The 18,066-nt window shown below is 45.9% G+C and overlaps 1 protein-coding gene across 6 annotated transcripts in view; it reads left to right on the forward strand.

Annotated features, from left to right (window-relative positions):
• gigyf2 (GRB10 interacting GYF protein 2) overlaps positions 1 to 18,066 on the forward strand; it is a 156,738-nt gene that overhangs the window by 101,158 nt on the left and 37,514 nt on the right. For all 6 annotated transcript variants that reach the window (XR_015078714.1, XM_085990566.1, XM_085990565.1 and 3 more), the window contains 3 exons: positions 2,892 to 3,004; positions 9,940 to 10,077; positions 16,597 to 16,697. Coding sequence is in view for 5 of the 6 variants with exons in the window: in XM_085990566.1 (XP_085846692.1) it covers positions 2,892 to 3,004; positions 9,940 to 10,077; positions 16,597 to 16,697 (352 nt within the window). In the remaining variant the exon portion in view is untranslated. The remainder of the gene's footprint in view (positions 1 to 2,891; positions 3,005 to 9,939; positions 10,078 to 16,596; positions 16,698 to 18,066) is intronic.

The raw sequence follows: 18,066 nt of genomic DNA on the forward strand, positions 1-18,066 counted from the left end.
TGAGCGTCTTGTTTTTTATAGGAGTTAACTTGCACTGTTGTATATCTGCATGCATGACGATATAACCTGGGGGTGCAACGATAACACCTCCTGTGACTTGATCCAGATATTCACATCTTTTGTACATGCACTTCAGTCTCTCAAGATGAATTGAGTTAATACTTGGTGATGTGAGGCCTGATATGAATCGTTGAGCTGCTTTATTTCACAGCAAGTGATTTAGAGGCACAGCTGTGATCTGTATCACTTGGTTCAATCATCACAACTTAAGTTTAATGATACAAAATGAAGAAAATCTCACTGAGAAAATGTCTGTGGGTTCTGTTAGTTTACTCGCGTACGGTAGCATAGTGGCTATGTTTCTGGACTAGTAACCCAGAGGCCTGGACTAATGATCCGGAGACATGAGTTCAAAACACTTGGCAGCTGTGGAATTTAAATTCAGTTAATTAAATAAATCTGGAATAAAAAGCTAGTATGAAACTACTGTAAAAACCTATCTGGTTCACTAATGTCATTTAGGGAAGGAAATCTGCCGTCCTTACCTGGTCTCCAGACCCACAGCAATGTGGTTGACTTAACTGCCCTCTGAAATGGCCTAGCAAGCCATTCAGTTGTACCAAACCGCTACAAAGACCTTCACCATACGGACTGCAGCGGTTCAAGAAGGCGGCTCACCGCCACCTTCTCAATGGCAACTAGGGATGGGCAATAAATACTGGCCTTGCCAGCAATGCCTTCATCCCATGAACAAAAAAAAAAAGTTCTAAACTCTCCAGTCAGGGGAAACAACCTCTCAACATCTACCCTGTCAAGCCCTCTTGGAATCTAAAATGTTTCAACGAGATCACCTCTCATTCTTCTAAACTCCAGAAAGTACAGGCCTATTCTACTCAATCTCTCCTCATTGGACATCCCTCTCATCCCAGGAACCAATCTGGTGAACCTTCGTTGCACCCCCTCTAAGCCAAGTATATCCTTCCTTTGGTACGGAGACCAAAACTGTACACTACTCCAGGTGTGGTCTCACCAAGGCCCTGTACAATTGCAGCAAGATTTCCTTACTCTTGTACTCCAACCCCTTGCAATAAAGGCCAACATGCTATTTGCCTTCTGAATTGCTTGCTGTACCTGCATGTTAACTTTGTTTTGTGTACAAGGACACCCAAATCTCTCTGAACACCAACATTTAATAGTTTTTCATCAAATAAAAAAAAATACACTCTTTTTCCTATTCTTCATACCAAAGTGAATAACCACACATTTTCCCACATTCTACTCCATCTGCCATCTTCTTGCCCACTCACTTAACCTGTCTATATCCCTTTGCAGGCTCTGTTTTTTCCTCTCCGCTTACTTCCCACCTAGCTTTGTATCAGCAGCAAACTTGGATACATTACACTCTGTCCCTTTATCTAAGCTATTTATAATCTATATTAATGACTGAGGCCCCAACACTAATCCTTGTGGCACCCCACTAGAAACAGCCTGCCAACCTGAAAATGACCCATTTATTCCTACTCCTGTTTTTTGTCCTTTAACCAATCCTCAATCGTGCTAAAATATTATCCCCAACCCCATAAGCCCTTATCTTGTGCAACAGTTTGTGTGACACCTTATATCCAAATATACTACATCCACTGCTTTGCCTTTATCTACCCTGCTAGTTATATCCTCAAAAAATTTCTCAAACATGATCTCCCTTTCATGTTGGCATTGTCTAAGTGCCCTGTTACCCCCTTCCTTAATAATGTATTCCAGCATTTCCTCGACGACTGATGTCCCTCCCTCCTTTGAATAATGGTGTGACATTTTCTACCTTCCAATCCACTGGGACCGTTCCATAATCTAGGGAATTTTGGAAGATCACAACCAATGAATCCACTACCTCTGCAACCACCTCTTTTAGAATCCTAGGATGTAGGCCATCAGGTCTAGGGGATTTGTCGGCCTTTAGTCCCATTAATTTCTCCAGTACTTTTTCTTTACTAATTAATGACTAAGTTCCTCCCTCTCATTACATCCTTGGCTCCCCACTATTTCTGGTATGTTTTTTGTGTCTTCTACTGTGAAGACAGGTACAAATTCATTGACATCTCAGTAGAGTTAGTAGAACTACAAATGTTCTGTACGGGCAAGAACGTTTCCAGGTTCAGTTGGATTCCCACAAGCATTTACGTGGCTTCAATTTGTCTGATTAAATGTTGATCTGTTTTCAGAGCAACTGTGAGATGACCTTTTTCTGTTCAGTGAGGTTTGAAAAGCCAGGTTAAACCTTACTGCAGCCATGCATTAGAACTTTTTTAATATAACTCCACAATGGGGCCTTGTATATGAAGATTTTCAAGGGCAATGATGTTAAAGGTAAGTTGGATGTGGTGAAATTTGAATAAATTCAAGCCAAGTTTGTCATTTTGAAGGTATGGCTTGAATTAATGAAGAAGGAAACAATGGAAAAATAGGTGGACAATTGATTTGGCTTTGTTTCTTTAATAACTGCTTTATAACATGAAAAATGAATACACAGGACAAACTTCATTGCTAAGTGGGCTGAAGTCCACAGTACACAATTAGCCATAATTCAGTATTAAATGATTTGTGATAGGAATATAGTGTTAGAATTAGTACAGTAAGTAGTTCTGGTACTGCACGAGTCAGGGACTTGTGTGTTTTTGGGGTGGGGACATGATGGCCCATGGTTTGTGTACTCTTTCCTAAATCTAGGAATGTTTTGTGCTGTTATGGAATCAAATTACAGTTACTTCCAGTTTTGATCACAGAATTCTCCAAATCAAATTTAAGTTGGTGCTTTGGTTTGTTAAGCTATTTTGTTGCTTTCTTTGGCTCTCCCTTGCCCATTTTTTCTCTAATTTTCCATATCTTGTTTTCAGGGTGACTTGGATCAGGAAAGACTGAAGAGGCAGCAGGAACTGGCTACTTTGAATTTGTATCAGATGCAGCAGATACAGTATCAGCAGTTTCTGCAGGCTCAGCTTATGACCAGGTAGTTCCCAGAATAATAGATTATAAAGGCATATGCATTCCTGACCTGTTTGAAGCTGGTATGGGAATACTAAAAACTGAGGCATTACATAGAACTATTACAGGAGGGCTTTTAACTTCTACTGGGGGATGTATTATGATATGACTTGCCTGAATGCCCCACTTAAATCCATAGGTATGTCTTCCTTGCTCCCTTGTTTATTGGTTTTCAGCAAGTGTTGTATGTCTGCCTGTCTTACCTGTTCAAATTACTACTAATGCAGATATCGTCACTTTTTAATTTTACTCAATTGAAGTTAGAACGTGGCAAACATGACACAACATTGAAGGTTAAGTATTCTGTGTGGAACATTGTAGTTCCAGCCCCATTTTTATTTAAAAAAAAGTCAACTACAAAGTTCAGCTGGTCACGGTTGAGTAATGTAGTTTGTAATTGCTTATGTAGAACTTTACTCAATTACCTCCAAAGATCAAGGAGAAATGTCAGAATTATAGCTCCTGGGGAGTTATAGTTATAATTTAACTTTCACAGGAGATTAAATAAATTACGGAAGGTTTGTTGCAGATTGCACATGGTCAATTGAAAGTAGCTACCCTGATCACAGAAATCACAGAAATCACAGAAACCCCACAGTGCAGATAGAGGCCATTTCGGCCCATCGAGCCTGCCCGACACATATCCCACCCGATCCCCGTAACCCCTACACCAACACATATCCCACCCTATCCCCGTAACCCCACGTATTTAATCCCCCTAACACTAAGGGTCAATTTATCATAGCCAATCAACCTAACCCGCACATCTTTGGACTGTGGGAGGAAACCGGAGCACCCGGAGGAAACCCACGCAAACACGGGGAGAATGTGCAAACTCCACACAGACAGTCACCCGAGGCCGGATTCGAACCCGGGTCCCTGGTGCTGTGAGGCAACAGTGCTAACCACAGATGTTTCTGCTCTTCAAGTTAGGGGCAGGGGATAAATAGCTGGTTAGTAATAAAGGAGGAGCTTGGAGATTAGTAGCTGTTAATATATTAAATAGTAACTGTTAATACTATATTAAATTAGTAACTTTAATTAGGTACATCTTAGTCTTAAGTTTCTGTAACGTTAGTTAATAGTCGATAAATAAAGGCATGGCAGGGCAGCTCAGTCCAGCGGAATGCACATCCTGTGCCATGTGGGAACTCCAGGACGCTTCCTGTGTCCTGGACAACCAAGTGTGCAGGAGGTGTTGTCAGCTGGAGGAGCTCGAGCTCTGGGTTTCGGAGCTGGAGCAGCAACTGGCATCACTGAGGTGCATCCGTGAGGCTGAGTGCTACGTGGATAGCACGTTTCAGGAGGTGGTCACCCCACAGCTAAGGAGTGTGCAGACAGAGAGGGAATGGGTGACCGTCTGACAGAAGAGGACCACCAGGCAGGTAGTGCAGGAGTCCCCCGAGTGCATCTTGCTCTCCAACCAATATTCTGTTCTGAGTACTGGTGAGGGCGATGATTCCTCTGGGGAGTACAGCCAGAGCCAAGTCCACAGCATCACGGGTGGCTCAGCTGTACAGCGGGGGAGGAGGAAGATAGGGAAAGCAATAGTGGCAGGGGATTCGATAGTTAGGGGAGCAGACAGGCGGTTCTGCGGCTGCAGACGTGACTTTTTCTATGTTTATATGACTCCAGGATAGTATGTTGCCTCCCTGGTGCCAGGGTCAAGGATGTCACTGAGCGGCTGCAGAACATTCTGAGGGGGGAGGGTGAACAGCCAGAGGTCGTGGTCCATATTGGTACCAATGACATATGTAGAAAGAGGGATGAGGTCCTGCAGGCAGAGTTTAGGGAGCAAGGAAAGAGATTAAAAAGCAGGACCTCAAAGGTACTAATCTGGCTTACTCCCGGTGAGTGAGTATAGAAATAGGAGGATAGAGCAGATGACTGCGTGGCTGGAGAGATGGTGCAGGAGGGAGGGCTTCAAATTCCTGGGGCATTGGGGCCGATTCTGGGGGAGGTGGGACTTGTACAGGTTGCAGCTCAACAGAGCCGGTACCAATATCCTCGCGGGGAGGTTTGTTAGTGCTGTTGGAGAGGGTTTAAAATAAGTTGGCAGGGGGATGGGCACCAGGATGTAGCATTAGAAAGGAGAAACAAAGGGCACAAAGGATTGGGAGAGACAGATAGCACTAAAGCAAGAAATAGTAAGGTATTAGGTGGGGTCAGACTAAGAGAGAACACAGGATGGTCTAAGATAGGTTTACAGTGTACTCATGTGAACGCACGAAACATAGCAAACAAGGTTGGTGAGCTGCAGGCGCAAATAGCCACATGGGAATATGTTGTGGCAGTAACGGAGACCTGGCTTAAAAAAGGGCAGGATTGGGTATTAAATATTCCTGGATATAAGGTGTTCAGCAAAGATGGGGAAGGAAAAAAAGGTGGTGTGGCAGTATTGGTTAAGGAGAATATTAATGCTGGAGAGAGAGGATGTCCTGGAGGGGTCAAGGACAGAATCTATTTAGTTAGAGTTAAGAATTACGCTACTAGGTGTATTCTATAGGCCACCAACTAGTGGGAAAAGTATGGAGGAGCAAATTTGCAGAGAAAATACTGAGAGGTGCAAGAACTACAGAGTAGTGATAATGGGGGACTTCAACTATCCTAATATAGACTGGGATAGTAATAGTGTAAAGGGCAGACAGGGGGAAGAATTTCTGAAATGTGTTCAGGAGAACTTTTTTTATCAGTATGTTTCCAGCCCAACGAGGAAGGAGGCATATCTGGGTCTGGGGAATGAGGTGGAGCAAGTGTCAGTAGTGTGAACATTTAGAGAGCAGTGATCATAGTATCATAAGGTTTAGATCAGCTATGGAAAAGGACAGGGAGCAATCTATCGTAAAAATACTTCAATTGGAGGAAGATAAATTTCAGTGGGATGAGAATGGATCTAGCCCGGGTAAATTGGAATCAAAGATTGGCAGGCAAAACTGTCGTGGAACAATGGGCTGCCTTTAAAGAGGAAATAGTTTGGGTACAGTCGAGGTACATTCCCACTAGGAGGAAAGACAGGGCAACTAAAGTCAGAGCTCCCTGAATGACAAGAGATTGAGAGTAAGATGTCGGGTCGAGAATACATCTGAGAATCAGGCTAAATATAGAAAGTTCAGAGGAGAAGTCATAGTCATAACGGCACAGAAGGAGGCCATTCAGAACCATCGAGTCCGTGCCAGCTCTCTGAAGAGCAATCCAGTCAGTCCCATTCCCCCACTCCATCCCCGTAGCCCTGCAAGTTTATTTCCCTCAAGTGCCTATCCAGTCTCCCTTTGAAAACATTGAGTGTCTCCGCTTCTACCACTTCCACCAGCAGCGAGTTCCAGGTCCTCGCCACTCGCTGTGTAAAGTTTTTCCTCACATCCCCCCTGTATCTCTTGCCCAAAACCTTAAATCTGTGTCCCCTAGTCCTTGTACCATCAACTAGTGGGAACTGCCTTTCCCTGTCTAGCCTATCCAAACCCATCATAATCTTGTACACCTCTATCAAATCACCCCTCAACCTCCTTTGCTCTAATAAAAACAAATCCAGCTTCTCCAACCTCCAAAGTGTGGTGACCTGTACTGGACGCAATACTACAGTTGTGTCCTAACCAACGCTTCATAAAGGTTCAGCATAACTTCTCTACTTTTGTACTAATACCTCTATTTATGAAGCCCAAGATCCCATGTGCTTTGCTAACCACTCTCTCAATTTTCAAGTGAAAAAGAAAACAAGAGGGGCAAAGAGAGGGTATGAGAATAGAATGGCAGCTAACATAAAAGGTAATGCAGAAGTCTTCTATAGGCATATTAAATAGTAAACGGGTAGTAAGAGGAGGGGTGGGGCCGATTAGGGACCAAAAAGGAGACCTACGCATGGAGGCAGAGGGTATGGCTGAGGTACTAAATGAGTCATTTGCATCTGTCTTCACCAAGGAAGAAGATGCTGCCATAGACATAGTGAAGGAGGTGGTAGAGGAGATACTGGATGGGATAAGAATTGATAAAGACGAGGTACTAGAAAGGCTGGCTGTATTTAAAGTAGATAAGTCACCGGGACCGGATGGGATGCATCCTAGGACGCTGAGGGAAGTGAAAGAAGAAATTACGGAGGTACTGTCCATAATCTTCCAATCCTCCTTAGAAATGAAGGTGCCAGAGGACTGGAGAATTGCAAATGTTACACCCTTGTTCAAAAAAGGGTGTAAAGATAAATCCAGCAACTATAGGCCGGTCAGTTTAATCTCAGTAGTGGGGAAGCTTTTAGAAGAAATAATCAGGGACAAAATTAACAGTCAGTTAGACAAGTGTGGATTAATTAAGGAAAGCCAGCACGGATTTGTTTGTGAGGAGGATGCCGAGAAACTCCAATATGATTTGGACAGGTTGAGTGATTGGGCAGATGCAGTATAATGTGGATAAATGTGAGGTTATCCACTTTGGTGGCAAAAACAGGAAGGCAGATTATTATCTGAACGGCAATAGATTGGGAGAAGGGGAAGTGCAACGAGACCTGGGTGTCCTTGTGCACCAGTCGTTGATGGTAAGCATGCAGGTGCAGCAGGCGGTTAAGAAGGCAAAATTGTATGTTGGCCTTCGTAGCGAGAGGGTTCGAGTACAGGAACAAGGATGTCTTGCTGCAGTTGTACAGGGCCTTGGTGAGACCACATCTTGAGTATTGTGTGCAGTTTTGGTCGCCTTATCTGAGGAAGGATGTTCTTGCTATGGAGGGAGTGCAGCGAAGATTCACCAGACTGATATCTGGGATGGCAGGAATGACGTATGAGCAGAGATTGGGTCGATTGGGCTTATACTCGCTGGAGTTTAGAAGAATGAGAGGTGATCTCATTGAAACTTATAAAATTCTAGCAGGACTAGACAGACTAGATGCAGGAAGGATGTTCCCGATGGCCGGGGAGTCCAGAACCAGGGGTCACAGTCTAAGGATAAGGGGTAAGCCATTTAGGACATCGATGAGGAATTTCTTCACCCAAAGAGTGGTGAACCTGTGGAATTCTCTACCACAGAAGGCAGTTGAGGCCAATTCATTAAATATATTCAAGAAGGAGTTAAGGCTAAAGGGATATGGGGAGAAAGCAGGGACAGGGTACTGAATTTGGATGATCAGCCATGATCTCATTGAATGGCGGAGCAGGCTCGAGGGGCCGAATGACCTACTCCTGCACCTATCTTCTATGTTTCTATGTGTTTAACCAACTTGATCGAGTTTTTTGATGAGGGCAATGTAGTTGACGTGGTGTACATGGATTTCTAAAAGGCGTTCGACAAAGTGTCACATAATAGGCTTGCCAGCAAAGTTGAAGCCCATGGAATAAAAGGGACAGTTGGCAGCATGGATATGAAATTGGCTAAGTGATAGGAAACAGAGAGTAGCGGTGAACGGTTGTTTTCGGACTGGAGGAAGGTATAGAGTGGTGGTTCCCAGGGGTCGGTTCTAGGACTACTGCTTTTCTTGATATATATTAATGACTAGGATGTGGGTGTACAGGGCACAATTTCAAAATTTGCAGATGACACGAAACTTGGAAGTATAGTGAACAGTGAGGAGGATAGTGATAGACTTCAAGAGGACATAGACAGGCTGGTGGAATGGGCGGACACGTGGCAGATGAAATTTAATGGAGAAGTGTGAAATTATACATTTTCGTAGAAAGAATGAGAGGCAATATAAACTAAAGGGTACAATCCTAAAAGGGGTGCACGAACAGAGACACCTGGGGGTATATGTGCACAAATCGTTGAAGGTGGCAGGGCAGGTTGAGAAAGCAGTTTAAAAAAAAAAAAAAAGCTTATGGGATCCTGGGCTTCGTGAATAGAGGTACAAAAGCGTTGAAATTATGATGAACCTGTATAAAACACTGGTTTGACCTCAACTGGAGTATTGTGTCCAATTCTGGGCACCACACTTTAGGAAGGATGTGAAGGCCTTCAAGAGGCAGCAGAAAAGATTTACGAGAATGATTCCAGGGATGAGGGACTTCAGTTATGTGGATAGACTGGAGAAGCTCGGGTTGTTCTCCTTAGAGCAGAGAAGATTGAGCGGAGATTTGATGAAGGTGTTCAAAACCTTGAGGGGTCTGGACAGAGTAGATAGAGGGAAACTGTTGCCATTGGCAGAAGGGTCGAGAACCAGAGGACACAGAGTTAAGGTGATTGGCAAAAGAACCAAAGGCAACATAAGAAAAAACTTTTTTACGCAGCCTGTGGTTAGGATCTGGAATGCACTGCCTGAAAGGGTGGTGGAGGCAGATTCAATCACTGCTTTCAAAGGGGAGTTGGGTAAGTACCTGAAAGTAGAAAAATTGCAGGGCTATGGGGAAAAGGCGGGGGAGTGGGACTAGCTGAGGTGTTCTTGCAAGGAGCTGACACGGGCTCGACGGGCCGAATGGCTGCCTTCCGTGCTGTAACCATTCTATGTTCTAAATGGTCTTAATTTCTTCATTCCAAATTTTCTTTAACTATGGAGGATGGGAATTCATATATAAAATTCAATGTTTCCAGAGTACCTGGTGAGGGTTTGAGGGAATTGACAAATGGGGAGGGGGAGGAGATAGGAGATTTAGATAACTGCTAAATGTAGTGGGGGGAAACATTTCCATGGATGCTTTATGATAATGAACTGTGTATGGTCATAGTCCATGATATTAAGAATAAGGAGAATAAAGCTCTAACTGTTTTCATGGCACTTAAGGTTAGTTATCACATCTAAACTTGTACTATCCAGAAATGTGATGAAATAAGGGGCTGTGAAATTTGAATCTTTTTTTCCGTTTCAGTACTTAAATTGATTCTTATGAGAAATGATTTGTAACTGCTCAGTTATTTTTACATTATAAGCTAATGTTAGAAATGCCAGTCCATGTTTAAATTGGTGCTGTTTGTTCTAAAACGTTTTTTAAGGCAACAGTATGCACAAGCAATAGCACACCATCAAAAGGCAGCTGTGGGAGCCATAACGTCGCAGCAGCAGCAACAGCAGCAGCAGCAGCAACAGCAACTGGCCGTCATTCTAGAGCAGTTCCAGGCCTTAAAATTAAGGTAACAATTTGTGGGATTTATGTCTTTAAGGGGAGAGGGGAGCTCTTTCACACAATTGAGGAATGGTACTGCTGTATTGGCACAAAAGTGCTTATGTAACTTATGGTTGAAAAGGGTGATCTGCGCTGTGGAATCCAAATCGTTTGGGGTCATAGGTGTCTCACAAATGATTGTGGCTTATAGTCAGTATTTAAATTAAGTTTTATTAGTTCATGTTATCCACTTAATTTTTCCATCCATTTCAGTCTTATTTTGATTTTTAGTTGGTTAGCCGAGTAGAAAAGCAGGCTCATTATACTCCAGATACCATCGGTAAAAGGGAAAAATATGAAAATTGGAGTGAAACCTCACCCTTTGGGAGTTGAGGCATGGGTAGTGATAATTGGCTTCAACAGCTCTGGGCTCAGAAGTCATTTGGGCAGGGTTCCTGCTCCTGATTGATGTTAAAAGGTCCCAACTAGAACTGTGCAGCTGTGAACAGGATTGGACCCTGATGCGATGCCCTCAGAAGTTAAATAACCACCTTTCTTTTGAAGAATAGTCACCTAGGCGCAGTACATGAGGGTGAATGGTACCTGTAGTCTTGTACCCAGCAATGAGTCAGTGTCTTCAAGGGAGAAAATTGACAGTAAAAGAAAGGTGATAGATATGGTTTATGTGTCTTTCAGTGGCATGGGGCTATTTGGGGAGAAAGTAAAGAAAATGGTCTTCAACTTGTATCAGGACTGTACAGGTGAATCTTTCTTCTCAACTGAAAGATAAATCATTTTGTAAACTCTTATCAGAGCTATGAAGTCTTGATGGCAATCACTTCATGGCATCAGTATCTCATTTTGAATGATATTCAAGACATTGGCCTAGAAATTCAGTTGTTAGCGCCAGCCGCTAGCGCCTTAGGAGGAGGAGAAGTGGGGCACTAAGCGGCTAGCGCCCGGGCGTGGCGCGATCTGCGCCTCTCGCGAACTTCACTCGATTTAGCAGCGGCGCAAAACCGCAGCGCCCGCTCAGCTGCGCGCGCAGATCCTGATGTCATTTCATGGGGCAACGCCCTTGGTGCGCCCCGAACCGGAACTTCAGTGGTGCCGCCCTTCTGTGCGCCTGGCACCCCCAGCAACTGGTAGAGGGGAACGGTTCCCAGTCGCTGCGGGGGGCGCTAATTAAAGGGGACTCCTCCTGCAGTATAAGTGGCAGCCATTTTGTTCCACTCCTTCTTTGTGAGAGACGGATATTTGGAGAGAGACAAAGGGAGAGAGCTTTCTGGTTTGACTCAGTGCTCGCACAGGTACTTCTGGCTTCAGGCCAGAGCTTTGCACTTGGATTTAACTTTCAGTGCCATAGCCTTGAGTTGCCAAATATAATGGGGGCTGCCATGGGTGGAAACGTTGGCTTACTGCATTGCATTCAAAGGGCTCAGCGACGCCGTGAGAGAGTGCCAGTCATGGCCAGACGGAGAAGGGCCAACAGGCGTTGACACAGGAGGCCTTACCCACCCAGGGTATACTGCCAGCAGTTTTCATGTCTGAGGAGCAGTGTGTTCGGAGGCTGCGATTCAGAAGGGAGGTGGTCACTGAGATCTGCCACCTGCTTCGCAGAGATCTGCAGCCACAGCTGAGGAGCAGGACGTCTCTGTCGGTGGCAGTGAAGGTGACAGTGGCTCTCAACTTCTATGCCACCGGCTCCTTCCAATCCGCTACTGGGGACATTGCCAACATCTCCCAGTTCGCGGTACATTGCTGCATCCGCCAGGTGACCAATGCCCTTTTCAGAAGGAGACGTCAGTTCATCTCCTTCCCCATGACCCTGGACAAGCAGCAAGAGTGTGCAATGAGATTTGCAGTATTAGCGGGCTTCCCCATGGTCCAGGGCGCAATTGACTGCACGCATGTGGCTTTGCGGGTACCTCTACAGAATGCCGAGGATTACCGCAACCGGAAGGGCTACCATTCGCTCAACCTGCAGTTGGTGTGTGACCACAGGCAGCTCATACTAGCTGTCAATGCCCGCTTTCCAGGCAGCAGCCACGATGCCTTCATCCTGCGCCAGACTTCTGTGGCAGACATTTTCGAAGCCCAGGCTCACCCACGAGGATGGCTTCTCGGGGACAAAGGCTATCCTTTGTGCACCTGGCTGATGACCCCGCTCCGTGCGCCCAGCACCCCTGCTGAAGAGCGATACAATGACAGCCATCAAGCAACCAGGAACATCATTGAGCACACAATCGGCGTGCTCAAGCAACGGTTCCGCTGTCTGGATCATTCCAGGGGAGCCCTACAGTACTCGCCTGAGCGAGTCTTCCATTTCGTTGTAGTGTGCTGCATGCTGCACAACCTGGCTATCCTCAGGACTCAGCCACTGCCAGCAGACATTGGAGGACCACCAGAGGAGGAGGAGCACCAAGACGGGAGGGAGGCACAAAGTGCTGGGCCGTCCGTCGGCGGCTTATTGCAACTCGGTTCTAGGCCCCCTCTCGGAATGGCTTGTGCCAATGAAAGAAGGTGAATGGAGCCGCTCCACAAGCCCTCAGCCGGTCAAGGCAACAAATAGTTCCAAAAACAAACATGGACAATGCGATTAAAGAAACTTTTTTATTGTGCAAACTCTATGCCCTTCCCGCATGACAAACTAATTCAGAGAAATCCCCCAAATAACAGTCAGAGACATAACTGGCTCTCCCAACCGTCAGAAAATGAAAAAAGCAGTTAAACAAAAATGACCATGATCCTCGGCCTTTATAAAAAAACAAACAAACACAACAGTCTCGGCCTTCATATATAAAAAAAAAACCTCCTCGGCCTCGTATATAAAAAAAACATTTGGCCACACCTACTTTTTCCCCTGCGAGGGTGATCCGCCTCGCTTCCGCGAGTGGCCCCTTCCCGCCCTGCAGCTCCTCCTCAATGGGACCTCAGAGGCTGGGGGAAGGCTGCTGAGGGTCAGATGGTGAGATGGCAGATGCCTTTGGGGGTCGGCCTGGACCAGCTCTGGGCCTGGAGGGGCCGGCTGCTGACTGCTCCAACTCTGCTTGGGCGGCAGCAGTCTGTCCTACGGGTGGTGGCAGCTGCATGTGGAGGAGTGACAGTGTTGGCTGCAGGAATGCTGCCAACCTGACAGCACAGGCACTCCCTGGTCGGCTGATACACTGGCACTCGCACGGGCCAGCACTGCAGCATGCGCAGCAATCTGCTGAAGCACAGACTGCTGGGCTGCTGCGGCGCGGCGAGGGCCCCGTCGATGCCTGGCCGATCCAGCAAGGGTGGCAGCAGTTAGTGCCGGTGTGGCCCTGGCCTGTGTCTGCATCACACCAGCCAGTGAATGCACAGCACGACTGAGCACTTGGCTGGAAGCCGCCTGTGATGCAGCGAAGTCCTGCTGACCCCTAGCCTGTGCTGCCGCGAAGCCCTGCAGACTCCTGGCCTGTGCTGCCCCGAATTCCAGTACACTCCTTGCCAGTGACTCTATGGAGTCAGGCATCTTTGCCACTGCAGCCATGAGCTCTGTGCCTGCGCTCAGCCTGGGTGTCCATTTCAGCAAGGAGCCGCACCTCCTCTGTGCTCACTGTAGCAGGACTCGAGGCCAGACTCTCCCTCCGAGGAGAAGGCCGCCGAGCTTCCCCACCCCTCCTGCGTTGCTGCAGCCCGCTGGGCCCTGGAGCTCCACTCTCCTCAGACCCTTCCCCCCTGCTCCCCTCCAGGGAAGACATGTCCCCATCATGGCCATGGGCTGCCTCGGCTGAGGGTGTCACTGATGGGCCGGCTTCCTCTTCCTCCTCCTCGATTTCAGAATCAGACACATTGCCAGCTTGAGGGCCCGCCTCCTCACCTGGCGATTCACCATTTGAAAGCAGGGAGGCACAAGAGTTGCTTTAGAGTTGGGACAGGGCGGCAGCAAGGGAGGCATGAGTGCTGCTATGCTCTGCATTGGTTCGATAGTGGCAAAGGATGCTGGTGTGAGACGCAAGTGGAAAGAGAGGTGTCAAAAAGGTGATGACCTTGCCATTGGTGCCCAGAACAGGGTCGGCATCTCCACTGGCGACGGGGCCAATCAGCCGGCCTGCCATAATGCGCTCCACACGCTGCTCCAGGTTGCTGAGCTGTTTGAGGTCAGGACGGCCTCCCCCGGCCTGTCGCTGCTGCCTGCGGTTGTGGGCCAGCTTGCCCTGCAAGAGAAAGGACGGCCTCTAAGTACAGTGTGAAGCCCTGATCTTGCCTGCACTGCCTCCCATGGTGGAATAGCCCTGACAGTGTCTGAAGTGCTGAATGTGCAAGTGATTTTCATGAGAGTCCCATAGCTGCTGGATGAGGGCTGGTCATTGGGGCTTTCAGGTCCCTTTGGCCATAAAGTGAGGTACATGCAGGGATGAGGAGGATACTGGAAAGGGTACTCGCCCTGACAACCCGAGTGAGGTCGTTGAACTTTTTTCTGCATTGCACAGGAGTCCTGCCAACCATGCTGTTGGGAAGTCACCCTTTTTGACACCTCCCTCCAGACTTTTCTATATTCGCTGGGCAGCGGCCTCCTGCCACTATCAGGGAAGAGGACAAGTCGCCTGCGCTCCACTGCGCCAACCAGTACCTTCAGGGCTCCCTCGCTGAAGCGCTGCGCGCGCTCCCTAGCCTACTCCATAGTCGTGGGCGTTGAACTGTTGAAGCAGCTATGTTCAGGCCTTGATTCAGGGCTGCAGTGTGCAGGGCGTGGCAGCCAAACAAATTCACCCTCCCCCTTTTAAGAGCTGACCGGCGCCAGCGTGTCTGCCTTCAATCAGCAACTCGCCGCACCTGCACTGCGCCCGCCCTCAGTGGTTGTGCCCCAGCTCGCCGGCTTAGCGCCTTATGATAGACGTGCATTGCCTGCTTTAGCGCAGCAGCAACCTCTTGGGGCGATGCAACTGAATATCGGCGAAGGTGGCGCTAAGTTGTGCCAGGCGCTAAATTTAGCGAACGCCCGGCTGTAGCGCCCCAAAAGTGGCTATACTGAATTTCTAGGCCATTGTCTCAGTTACCACAAGACGGGCACCTGTTTATTATCCCAATGATGCCAGCTCTGTTCTTTCAGTTAGCTCATGCAGTACGTTTTCAGGTTTAACTGTATAAAATGAGATTAATTCTTGCCTAGTGATCTGAATTGTTTTCTTTATAGCTCAACTGTTTTGTTTTATTGTTTTAATTTCTTTTCATTTTTTTTAATTGAAAATGTGCTGCACATAAAATCCAGTAAGATTCTTCCCTTTTTCAGTATAGGAACAGGGATTATCTTCTTCCTATGGGTCATAAGGAAAACAGGCCCGTGGGACCTGGATGCATGTATAGGAAAAGTTTATTTATTCTAAACAAAGTATTTTTAGTCACTGAAGCAATATGCAACTCTTTAAAGCTGGTGTGGAATTGCATCATGTTAATCCATTCAAGATCCTTATTTAAACGTATAGGCCAGATCCCAAAAAGTCGTCATACTTTTATGACTTAAAACAAAAATATTAGCTGTACCGAGTAAAAATTGCTGCAACCATTGATGTTTGTTCAGTGATGACTTAATGGCCCAGAAATTCGGGTCGGGGGCTTCCTGCGGGTGCAAGCCCCCGACCTGCACTTACCTTGCGCGCCGGCAGTTGAGCTGTAGGGCCCTGTGGAATTCCGCTCCGGGGCCTGGCCCAGCTGCCGGCGCACTGTGCTTGCGTGTCCCAGGGGCATAGTTAGTGCGATGCGTCCCCTGGGATCACGTGAGCCATGGGCAGCCAATCAGAGGAGGGAAAAGCCCATTCATAAGATTGACAGAAAGACCTGTCAAAACTTATGAATACTACGGGCCCCAAAATAGTAGTAAACCTTCAAATAATTTTTTTTTTAAATCACACTTTTTAAATAAATAAAGTATAAATTACATTAAATAACTATTTTAAACAATAATTTAAATTTTTGAAAAAAATAATTTTATAAAAAAAGGGGCTAAAAATAAACTTGCCTTGCTTTAAAGTATTTACAAATAATAAAACTGTGGGGAAAAAATGTTTTAATTTTAATTAATTGACCACTTACCTTGTAAAAAGCAGGCCTACGCCTGCTTTTTAAATGTGTAAATCCTGCAGGCTTAACCTCGCGTGAAAACCTGCAACAAAAAAAAACTAAGTTCAAAGCGCACGCGCAGCCTCCCCTGCGCGCACGTTTGACCTCTGAACCCCTTCGTTCAGAGGATCGGAAGTGCCGGTTTCCCGCGCATGCGCAGTGCATGCAGAAAACCCACACTTCCATTCGGCCTATGGGTGAGTACCCCGTGCGTACTCACCTGTGGAGAGCCCAATTTCTGGGCCGATGTCTTGTCAGTTAAATCACATACTTTGTTGTTCCATCCAAAGTTCAATCACCAGATACCTGTTAATACTTCATTATGGGAAAGGATCAATAGTTTTAAGTAGAAGCATTCAAAACTATCTTCATGGAATGATTTTTAATATAGTATCCAATATTGTCAAAGTTCAAAATTGATTCCAAAAGTAGTAAAAATAAATGTTTTATCTACACTCAGATCCTCAGAGCAAAGTCTGATGCCCCCAGTAACAAGGTCCATGACTGTGCCTGACAGTAGCTCAATATGGGAATTGCAAGCTGCATCACCTCAGCCCTCAGGTAAATATTATCAACAAGCACACTGCCTTACAGCTTTTAAAGAATCATTGGGCTTTTTCAATGGTTGACCAGAACTGAGACAGTTCAACCAAAGTGTACATCTTGATTCTGATCGCTGGGACGATTGTGTAAAATAATTTAACCATAAGAGACTATTTATTACAACCTATGAAAACATGGAGTGAAAGGAAAGGGAAAACTATGGTATCACTAGAATACACAGCTGCCAGATATGCATATAAAACATTTTGGACCATTTTGGAGGCCTAACCAGTATAATTAATGAAATTTGTTTCTAATTAGAAAGAGTTCTCCTAGTAACACAATCTAAGAGTTGTATCTGAACATTGCCTCTCTTTGATTACCAACTTGTAAACCTCTCCTTTTTGGATTTGTTAGCTGCTGTGGTACTGAACCTGATTGTGGAGCAAAATCTTTCTCTTGAAAAATATATATTATGTATTATATCTGTTTTTGTCCCTCTTATTTGTGTACTTCAGCCCTACCATAAACTCTATACCCTTGCTCCATCCATCTCCAACCTTGACTATTCCAATGCACTCCAGGCCCCCAGCCTTCCCATTCTCCACCCTGTATAAACTTCAGTTCATCCAAAACGCTGCTGTTCATGTTTTGTTCTAAACCAAGTTTCGCTTGCCCATCATCCTGATCTCACTGGCGTACATTGGCTCCTGATCCCCAACTCCTCAAATTTGTAATTCTCACCTTTGTGTTTAAATCTCTCCATGGTCTCACACCTTGCTATCTTTGTGCTACTCACCCCCAGCACTGTTCAAATTTCAATGCTTGAGAGTTGTAATATAAACATTTAAGTTGTTTGGTCTTTTTTATTGTCATGGCACCTCTAGCTTCAAGTGTTTCAAATAACAGAAACTCTGTCTGAAGACTTCTCAAGAATCAAAATTGAACATAGGAACAGGAGTAGGCCATTTGGCCTCCAGAGCTTGTTCCGTCATTCAGTGAGATCATGGCTGATGTGTGACCTCAGCTCCACCTTCCAGCACTATCCCCATATCCTTTGAGTCCCTTAGTATTCAAAAATCTATCGATCTCTCTCTTGAATATACTCAATAACTGAGTATCTACAGCTCTCTGGGGTAGAGAATTCCAATGATTCATAATCCTTTGAGTGAAAAATTTCTCCTCATCTCAGTCCTAAATGGCCAACCCCTTATTCTGAGACTGTGGCCCCTAGTTCTAGACTCCCCAACCAGGTGAAACATCCTTTCAGCATCTACCCTGGCAAGCCCCTTAATAATTTTATGTTTCAATGAGATCACCTCTCATTCTTCTAAACTCTAGAGTACATAGGCCTAGTCTACTCAATATTTCCTCATAGGACAATCCC

This window comes from Somniosus microcephalus, chromosome 6 (assembly GCF_052327205.1).
Source record: "Somniosus microcephalus isolate GS21.2 chromosome 6, FLI_Smic_1.0, whole genome shotgun sequence".
NCBI lineage: Eukaryota > Metazoa > Chordata > Chondrichthyes > Squaliformes > Somniosidae > Somniosus > Somniosus microcephalus.